Genomic DNA, 10,826 nt, shown 5'->3' with positions numbered 1-10,826 from the left:
AACAGAAACCTAGCATAAAAGGAAATTCTATGGCAAGAATGGAAGTAAAAGATAACCAGATAAATAACCATTAAATTGAAAGGTAGAAATACTGTGTCTCAAGCCTTACTACCAGAGAATATAATTCTCGGCCTTTTTATGTCGTGATGACAGTGGGTGTTCACGCCATCTGCACACCTCGACTATTCGACCAGGTACCTGGTATCCTCCCACCAGCACTAGGTATGGGATAACTCGGCTCACCAAGGCTTAGGCAGATTGGAAGAAATCAACTGGCAAGGGAAGAAATCACCTGGTGTTTTTTGCTTCCGCAGGGATTTGAATCCTAAGTCTCGACTTAAGGGTTAACCTTCAATGGCAACTTGACAAATAGATAAGAATGAGCACTCATGGTAAGTGGAAGTTGCCTCTCATACCCAAATATAACATGAGAATCTGACAACTAATATGGATTAACTGTTATGATACAAAAGCTAACGAATATGATCACAGTGCGTACAGCCTTTTCTGGATTGTGGTCTAGAGAAGGAATATTCTTGCAGACATAATTCATTTCAACTCCCATGAACAAGACAGTATAATGAAGAGTTATCCATAAAAACACCAAAGAGCAAATCTCCAACGAGCTAGATTCCTCTTACGTCATTGAAATATATAAACAGAAAGATGTCATTATTTAGGATGCAAAACTCACATGCAATAAGATTGACCTGTAAAACAGACAAATTAGGGAAATATAGAATGATAACCATTGAGAATACAGCAAAATTCATTGATATCAAAGTTAAAGGCACATATTGAAATAGTCACCAATGAAATACAATTGCCTTTAAGAAAGCTAAACTTTCCTAGAAAAGAGTATCTGCAAGTACCTATCTCCACTGCAAAGATAGAATGTACATGTTTCAACAAAGAACAACATCTAATGCCTTAAAAAAAGGCCATATCAGGAACCTACTTATTCACTGCTGTACTAATAACTCCCTACCTAAAAGAAACTTTGGCAGTTTTGACAGTAACCAGCGACACAGTCCATATCTTGAGCAAATCTTCTGATCCACCCTTCGCCACCCTTTGCCATGCAACTTTGAATTATGCACTTCACATCCTTAGACCTGAATAGTGTTCTCTTTTTCTTCTCTCTTAAGAGGCGAAACAGGTAATGTCCCTTCATCCTCGCCATACCCTTTATTCCCAACCAACATCCTAACCTCCTTCTCACAACTAACCTTTTGTAAACTCTCGAAACCCTTATCGTTCTTATTCAATACATCCCAAAAAAAGTCTGTCATCACACTCTCGTAATTCGGCATCTTGGCATAACCAGGGAAATAGTTAATGTCAATAATAAGGTACCTATTACCAACTCTATTATCCCTAATCAAATCAAAGTTAAAAAGATGCAATTTCATCGCTCGTCTAAGCCCTCTAGCTATATCTGTCAAAAAACTCAATGGGGGCAATTCAGCATCATCCAAATTCATCAACTTATAGTACTTATCATCATTTTTCTCGCAAGTATTCAAATTGGAAACCTGCGAAAATGACAAGTAACTCTCCAATTTCCCTAAATTCTCCTCGGTCACGTCAGGCAACGACTTCCTCTTCACACATTTCACGTAGTCCCCAACCACATACACCTTAAAAATAACAGCTCCGTGATTCACAAACTCCTGTAACACTATCGGCGGTTTCAATTTAGTTAACCCGTCTTTATTAAACACTAATAACATCTTATGTGATTTCGCACTACCATCAGCCACTAAGGGTTTCGCAATCACGGGAAATTTCAATCCCTCACTTTCCAAATAACTCGCCGACACGATTTTCGCGTCGTAAACTACAGTTTGTTTAGGAATCCCAAAAGATACCGTTTCGCACTTAAAATCCAGCTCGGTCGCTACCTGAAGCATTGAGATTCTGTTATGTAACCGCTCGATTGACTCGGGCGAGTCAATAATGAGCGCCTGAGGATTTTGTAAAGAAAACTCTTTCAATTGCAGTCTCCAATCCTCGCCGTATAGCTTGTGAAGCACGCAATCGAACGGCCCTTGTTCGGTTAACGGCTTATCCGTATCGATTCGTATTAGATCGATTCCTCGTTCGCTCGCCAGGTTCACGAGCGTTGCTTGTATGAAACTCGCTTGTTTCTTCGGTGCTAACGCGTAACCTACTCCGAATCTCCGCTCCGCCATTGATATACACAGAAAAACTCAAAACTTACAATGCTTCAATCAACGCTAAACACATTACAGAAAAATTCAAGAATTTGGATGTGATTTGATGAAAAAGCAAAGAAACTAGGGTTTTGAATTAGGAAATTTTTGAGATTTCGATATGATCGATAGATATGTGCATATATTTGGGTATGTGTCAGTGTTTTGTGGAGTGAGGAAATGGTGAGAGAGGGGAAGAGAGGACAAATGGAGGAGAGGTGGGAATATATATAGAGGTGAAAGCAAGGGGGTGATTAGGGTTTTGATAAAGTGACGGGGTAGGTTGACGTGGCATATTCTAAGGGATTATGTTAATGGCCGTTTTGTGGAAATATCTTAATTTTACCGTTAATAAATTAATTTGTATTTACTGACTGTACTTTCATATCGAACCATTAAAGTAGTACGTCATGTCATAATCGGATATTTTCATTATTTTATGAGGGGATAATTTCGAAAAAATAATAAGATATGAGTAAGAGTTCTGGCATATTACCCTATTACCGAGAAACCTACATAAATAAGAAAAGGAGAAAAATTTTATTTTGTGTCTCAGAGGCCTCTTTTTTTGTCTCACAACTGTGAGGCTCCCAGATGTATAAGATATGGGTCCACAAATATGTGAGATAAAAAGAGGTCTCACACAACTAATGTAAGTTGTGTGAGACATAAAATAAAATCACTCAGAATAGAAAGAGAAAAAACTATTGCTCGTGTGTCCTGAGAAAAAATTCTATTTAAAATAGATGGTGCAATTCACTTGACAAAATAATTCGGGAAAGATGTTCAGATTTTCCCTTCTACTTTTGACTATACAGGATTAAAATTCTCTCATATTATAACTTGATTAAGGTCCATATTTTGGAGCTATGTAAGGGTCGAACAAATATAAAATGTATGAATATTTAATATAAATAAAGAGATAAGATATTTGACGCTTTTGCAATTTAGAAAGTTTGCAAGTAATAATTTTGTTGCAAGTATTTGCTGCTGAATTTTATTATCTGAATTTTAAGTTAAAACTTGGTAAATTTTTATTTAAAATAAAATATAAATTTTCATTTACACACTTTATAACAGCGAAGTTAATGTGCAAGCGCAACTTCCACAATTTTTTTTCTCAATTTCAATTTTATATACATTTTTTTTTATCAACGTTAAGTCAAGTGTTGTCCAAATGATCTATGATTTTTTTGCTTGTATTAAAGACAATTAAGTGATCTTGGTGATTAAAGACATGGACGGTTGAGATGGAATGTCAAAAATAAACATGGCAAAAGTCGGCTTTATTATTTATTTTAACTAGGGTACTCTTATAACTCGAGCTTGTGCTTACTTCATCATCCTATAATATTGATAATGATATAGAGTCAAATCTCTTTACAATAACCTCTTTTGTTTCAATATTTTTTGTGGTTATAGTAAAGTGTTATTACATATAACATATATTGTAGTATAACATAAAAAAAATTAGTTTCAAATAAAACTTAGTTGTTACAGAAGACGGCTGTTATAGAAAGGCTTAACTGTAGTTAATACTTAATCTATGTAAATAGTGTAATTAGTATCTCAACAATCCATTGGATAATTACTCTAATTATGTATCCATTCAAATGTTAGATTCTTAAAGGAAAAATGCATCTAGAAAAATAATTGGGTAATTAATCAATGTGAAGATGGTGACATATATATTTGGACTAAAAGGAAAGTGTGAAGATTGGATTAGCAATTGAGTATAGTTGCATGGGTCAAAAGTGATGAGTATAAAAAGGGAATATGTTTTAGTGGAAAAGGGAATATGAATAAATATGTGGAAATTGGCAAAGATTAGGTTATGCAATTTGGTTCATTGATATTTGCTTTTTTTAGTGCTTCTTAAATGATAGAGACTTGTAAAACCTAACTTTAAAGGCATGTGGATTGATGGGTCATCATGATGTAATAAATTGGAAAATATCCCCACACCCATTTATATATTTAATTTTTTTCTTCCAATTGGTATTTTTATATAAACAGATGCAATACATTGAAATAGGTACACTTAAGTAGTGTTTGAGCATAATTAAGCCACAAATACCAAAGTTTTATTTCTATGAATGATTCAGAATTTAAATTTTGTGTGTATAATCTCTAAGATTCTCATAATTGAATCCATTAACACTTCCAAAATTTTGAGTTTATAAATTAAAATATATTTTCTAAATTTTCATATGTATATCTCTATTTCATATCGAAAATATTGGGTTCGACTATACTCATATAATCATATGGTGTTTCCGCCTCTGTGTACAAATATATATTTCATTACTTATCGGCATGATCAACTACTTTCAGTTACATATTTATATATTCACCTAAAAGATTTTGCACATAAGACTGTGACAGAGATTTTTACCAACATCTACTATATCTATATACTATATTAAAAGCACGAATGCCCTTAGCGAAATGTCGTTCGCATTTTATACCCTTTATAAATAGAGCTAAACTGGATAAAATAGACATTCAATTATTTTTCTAATATTTATAAATAGTCATTTAATTAATTCCCTTACATTTAAGAGTTTGTATACTAATTTTTTTCCTTATTTGAACTGTATTAAATATTCTGACATTTAAAACTTTAAAATATTTAATATTTTACCATATATAATTTAAGTTTTATATAAATTTTAAACTTAAATTATATATAAATAATAAATAAAATAAATAAAAGAGAGAATAAAAACATTAAAGAAAGAGGAAGTACGTTTGGCTTTGGATAATATGGAAGTTCCTTTAAATTTCTTTAAAACTTGTATACGTTCTGATTTCTATGAAACTCGTCTATATTAGAATACTTAAAAATACATAGAAGACTATTCCACTAATGATAGTATTCTATATTATATTAGTTTTCAAAGCTTTTAAATTAGTAATTACAATTATTCCACTAATTGGTACGAGCTACCTAATTAGTATTATTTAAATACTAATTATTTGCTCAAAAAATGTTACACATCTTACGAGTACAAAACAATATAAATTAATCCCGGGATAACAATAGCAAATCGTAATAATCCGTTGGACCAAATGAAAGAAACTAAAATAAGAACTCAGAATTAGGGGGAGAAGCATTAGAAACCTTTATTGATAATATTTGTTTGGTCTGCCTCTCCATGAAGAGGTTCAGAGCCTTACAATGGTGTTTTTCCCTTCCCATAAGAGGGGTATATTTTCTCGTTTCTCTCTCCTCTCACTAGTGGTCAAGAAGCCCCCCTTTTTTTCTAGGGCTACTGCTCTTAGTATTTATAGATGTGAGCTTTGTGAGCTGGCGATAAATGGTCGTGGCCATGCTGAAGTTCCGTCCCCATGGGGGAATGACTGGGCCGTACCCTCGTAGATTAAATCGGACAAGAGTCGAGTCCTGTTACGAATAAGTGGCCATACCACTTCATTAATTATGTCTTAGCTCAGGACGAGATTAACTCCGTTAATTATCGTGGGGTCGGATTTTGACCCATACAGTTAGTCCCTCCACTTATTGAGGTCGGGCCTTGGCCGAGCTCGATGAGCGGACTTCATCGATTGTGATTTGAAAACAACTCGAATAAGGGAGTCGATTTATTGGCGGCGGTGGCCTTAGCCGTTTACACGTTGGAGCTGGCCGTAGCCTTTCGTACATTGGAGAGCCTTTCATACATTAGAGATGGCCGTAGCCTTTCATATGTTGAGGTTGGCCGTAGACTTTCATTCATTGGAGATCAAGATGGCTGTAGCCTTTCATATATTGGAGATGGCCGTAGCCTTTCATTCATTGGAGATCAAGATGGCCGTGGGGAATGAATATGCGCTGGGTACGTATTTGGTCGTCCAAAATTTTAACGGCGTACGACACTTTCTTTCAGTGTTCGCAGATCGTAGCGACTGTTCTGACGGCGGTACGCTGGCGGATGGTCGAGAAGCCGCTTTATGGAGCTCGTCATAATGACGCTTGCTGCTACAGAACCGAACCGTTTTTCGGTTGGTCGTGCAGTTAATGATGGCTATTGGGCTTTGCAAAAGCCATTTATGTTGCCTATAAAGGTGGGTTGAGGCATTCATTTCTCATATCTTCATTGTTCATTTGAGAGAGATTCTGAGGAAACTTTGTCTTCTCGCTAATTCATCTTTTCTTTTCTTTCCTTCGATTGTGATAACATTTGTTTTCAGTAGATTACCAATGGCTGGCAGTTCTTCCCATGGTGTTCTTCCGTTAGATTTTTCGGCAGCTGACAGACCATCTCCGGCGATGGGAGGTGTGGAACAGACGGAGTCCGGCGAAATTCCGTTGGTTGACGAGGTGGTTCCTCGGCTCGGAGGTCCGGCGATTGATTTCACCGTCGACGGTGGAGAGGAACCGGTGGTTGAAGCCCCTTTGATGGGGGAAATTGGGATGGCCCGATTGCGGGAACAGGGCATCGTTCCTACCCATGCGGACATCGTTCTTGCTAGAAGCGAGGAGAGGGTCCACACCGACCGTAGGGGATACTGCATTTTTTACGCCTATCCTTTCAGGTTGGGGTTCAAGATCCCGCTCCCAATGCTGGTGGTGGATTTTTGCCGTTATTACGGGGTGTGCCCAGGTCAGCTCGCTCCTTCCCTCTACAAACTTTTGGCAATGTTTATCAAGTACGCGGAATTGGCCCGTAGGGAGGTTACGCTGCAGCATGTGCTGAGTCTCTACGCTCCTCAGAGAGTCCGTGGTACCATGATTCAGGCGTGCCCACGTGGGTCGAAGGGCCTGGTCATGAGATTGGATGACGAGGTCGAGCCCCGCCCTTTCGAGCACTTCTTTTATATCAGGACCAAGCACCTGGTGGCGGATGCTACTGGGTTCCCAGAGGCTTGGAACCATGCACGTAAGTTTTTTTTTATCGGTTGAATCCTCTTTTCTTTTCTCCTTTATGATTTGCGCTTATGAGCGTTAACTCTCGCCCTTTTTTTGTAGCCGACAGGTCGCCACCGCCCCCATTGTCTTGGATACGTGAATGGGGCCGATGCCGTGCTCCCCCATACGAGGGGGATACGTACGTGGGCGTCTTTCTGGGAGAGGCATGGCCGTAGGCCCGTAGCAGGTAAAAAACCGATCTTTCCTTCTGTTCTGCTTTGTTTCGGCTTTATTTACTAACCTTGTTTTTTATGATTAGGGAGGGCACGCCGCGTCAAGGCCCCTCTGTTGGCCTTCCGTCGGCCCGGCGCAGTTGCTCGGCTTACTGCAATGCCAGTGTCGCGCTCAATACCGAGGGCGGCCTCAGTCGAATCTTCAGCGGTTTCTTCTCCATCACGGACCCTACTTCGGGACGAGGGGCCATTGGGGGTTGTGCGCCCTAGAGCGGAGTCGTCATCAGATGGGGAGGAGGAGAGGCCGTTGATAAGGCGTAGGGTCGCGTTCGCGCCGGCTCCTCCTGTGGTAATTAATTTGGACTCCCCGCCGGCGGACGCGGAGAGGAGTGCTGCTGCGGCGCCTGCCCCTGAGGGCGGACAAACAATGGGGGTTGCCCCGGTTGGCTTAGGCCGTGATGATACCGTCGCTTCGGCGGCTCAATTGGTGGTTCCAGTCGCTGAGACGGGAGGTAGTTCCTCAGCGGCTGCTAATGTGGGTGAGGAGGATGAGTCTGAATCCGACTTGGACCCCGACGACGTTCGTATGTTCCAGGAAGGCTCCACCAATGCAGCGGTGCGCGCAGAGGGGCGATCTCGTTTTATCGAGGTTCCCACGGAATTGAACTTATTGCTCCAAGGGGAAAGCTTGGTGCCGCAGTTCGAGTTGCTATGCTCGGAGGCCGAGAATACGTCGCTGAGGGGCGTTACGGATGTCGGGCTGATGAATGAAGTAGCCGTGATGAGCTTGAGGGTATGTACTGTTACGTCGGTTCGCTTCTTCTTTACCTTAGGTTTATTCTTTTATTCTGATCGTTGTTTTTGCTTTGCAGTCTTATCTGTTGGAGGTGGAGAGCATCCATCGAGCCAAGGTCCGCTCGGGGATATTTTTGCGGGCGCTGGAGAAGTATCGCCGCTACCGGGATCAGTGTCGAGAGTTGCGGGAGCGCTTGAGGAACGATCCTCGTAGCCGGGCCTTGGTCGAAGAGCTGGAGAGGCGGGAGGTTCAGATGCGGCAAGCACTTGACAGGACGAGTGCTCTCGAGGAGCAGCTCCGCCGAAAGGATGAGGAGCTCGAGGCGGTAAAGAGGGATGCAGCTGAGTGCGAGCTTCGTGACCAGGCGAAGGCGGCGGAGGTCACTGCGGCATGGAGCAGGAAGGTAACCGCGTTAGAGGATGAAGTCGCGGCATTGAAGCTTCAAGTGAGGGATGCCTCGTCGAGGGCCGGGGCGTTGAAGGAAGCTATCCGCGTGCATGAATCCCAACGGGCGTTGGAAAGGGATGCTGCGGCCTTTAGAGAGGCGAGTCTCGAGGAGCGGATTGGTGTCTTCGAGCAGGACGCCCAGGTCATGGCGGACCGAATCACGGCCTTGGAAGAAGAGAATCAGCGGCTACGGGATCAAGTCGCTTCTTCCAGCCAGGCTCGAGAACTTTGGGTCTTTGCCGAGGCCCAACGTGATGTATACAAGAGTTTGTGGGAGGCTGGCGTCGTGACCAAAGCTGCTTTCGAGGGGGCGCGTCAGAAGGCTCGTGAGGCCCGTGCCGACTGTGGTTTTGATGCGGCGACGCCCGAGGCTGACGCTGGTGCAGATGGTGGCGCGGACGGCACCGAGTAAAAAAGATGATGATGCATTTTTTTCTTGTCTTGTTCGCCGTTTGGCGTTTAGATGTTTCTTGTTGTTTTTCTTTTTATTTCTTGTATTGATCGGCCTTGGCCGGGTGTAAGCGGGGATGACCCGAAATTTGACTTTGTAAGTATATAAGTTTTCTTTTCTATTGCCTGCCTTGTGCTTATCTTGTGTCACTATTTTTCTTTCGTTCTTTAGAGTTTTTGTTGCGCTTTTTGTTGAACGTCGGCATTGGCGGCCCTAGTCAAATTTAGATCGACGACTTTAGTCGTGGCAGAATCGACGGTCTTAGCCATAAAGGCGACTTCGATTGTCGTCGAGTCGTTTATTCACCTTAGTCGAATCTAGGTCGACTGTTGGCGACGATAGCCTTAGCCATAATATAATTGATGGCCTTGCTTTTTCAACTCGGTGCGGGCGAGTCTTGGCCGTTATTTGGCGATAGCGGCATTTAGCCTTAGTCCCAGTTCGGACGCGGTCGAACTTTACTGTCACGACCCAAACCGAAGGGCCGCGACAGGCACCCGGTGCCTTACTCAACCGAGTACCAACGTAACATATCTTTCTTATCATACTATCATGGGTAAATGAGCTAGAAAACCCTTCATGAGATAACAAGAATAAAACATAAGGGAATACTTAACGTATGATGACCCAGCATGATATACAAACTTATACATGTGACATACGGGCCTATAAGGCCGACATGACCATTTGTAAACTCAAAGCATAGGCCGACAAGGCCATACAAGTATCCACACACCTGACATCTGTCTACAAGCCTCTAAGAGTACATAAAATTAGAAAGGTCGGGACAGGGCCCCGCCATACCAATCAATACATATCCAAAGCATACTGACCAAATAGGCAACTCCGGAGCAAGTGGAGTACACCAACACCTTCGCTGAGCTGATAGCCTACTAGGAGGAATGTCAACCTGTCTATCGGGACCTGCGGCATGAAACGCAGCGTCCCCAGGCAAAAGGGACGTCAGTACGAATAAAGTACCGAGTATGTAAGGCAAGAAAGCATAAACAAGATCAGTAACGTAAAGAGAGATAGAGGAGATACAACCTGTAACATCTGAGTGCCTCTGGGGGCTACTGACATGAAATGCATAATACATATATATACACATAAGCTTTTAAAAACATACGCCTCTGTGGGCATCATCATCATCATATCATACCCGGCCTCAAAGAGGACTCGGTAAAAACGTACCCGGCCATCATAAGGCTCGGTAGAATCATACCCGGCCACGTGGAGCTCGGTAAACCCAACTGATCAGTGGTTGCACAATAGGTGCCATACCCGGCCGACTATAGCGCGGCTCGGTAGAGTAAAGTAGATACATATATAATGCATGCTGGACTCATGGAGTCACTTTCTAAACCTTTTGGAGTGACATAAGGTCATTGCACCATCGATTAACATTATGGACATCATACCATCAATATGAACTTCACTAGGACTCAAGGATCATATATACTTTCTTGGAATAACTTTGTAAGGAAAGAATAACATGGACAACCTTAGTTGCTAGGAGTAGATTCATTATGAAATAGCGTATCGTTTATGTTCGTTTCACTTTAGATCATGCCAAAAGAATGAAGGAAGAGCCTTAACTATACAAACATTTTGAGTCCTTAATACCTTCTAAGCAAACTCTTCTTCAAACAAGTCAACTCGATCTATCATAGCATTAAGGATATTCAAAATCAGTGTTGAGCAAAGCCAAGTCTGTAACTTAAGCTAGTATCGTCTACGTAATTCGGGCAGAATCTCTTGTAACAAGGCCTCCTCTCACATATTACAACAACAACAGCCGGAGTCCAGCAACTATACAATATCAATAACAAGA

At 41.5% G+C, this 10,826-nt stretch overlaps 1 protein-coding gene across 1 annotated transcript; it reads right to left on the bottom strand.

The window, feature by feature from the left end:
• Positions 1-747: 747 nt before the first annotated feature.
• On the bottom strand, positions 748-2,423 carry LOC109220392 (inositol-tetrakisphosphate 1-kinase 1-like). The gene has a single exon (XM_019384863.1). The coding sequence runs from the start codon at positions 2,193-2,195 to the stop codon at positions 1,110-1,112; it is 1,086 nt and encodes a 361-aa protein (XP_019240408.1). The 5' UTR covers positions 2,196-2,423; the 3' UTR covers positions 748-1,109.
• Positions 2,424-10,826: the final 8,403 nt, after the last annotated feature.

Source organism: Nicotiana attenuata, unplaced genomic scaffold, assembly GCF_001879085.1.
Source record: "Nicotiana attenuata strain UT unplaced genomic scaffold, NIATTr2, whole genome shotgun sequence".
Classification (NCBI taxonomy): Eukaryota; Viridiplantae; Streptophyta; class Magnoliopsida; order Solanales; family Solanaceae; genus Nicotiana; species Nicotiana attenuata.
Note: the sequence above shows the minus strand (reverse complement) of the source record. Positions and strands in the feature narration are given on the sequence as shown.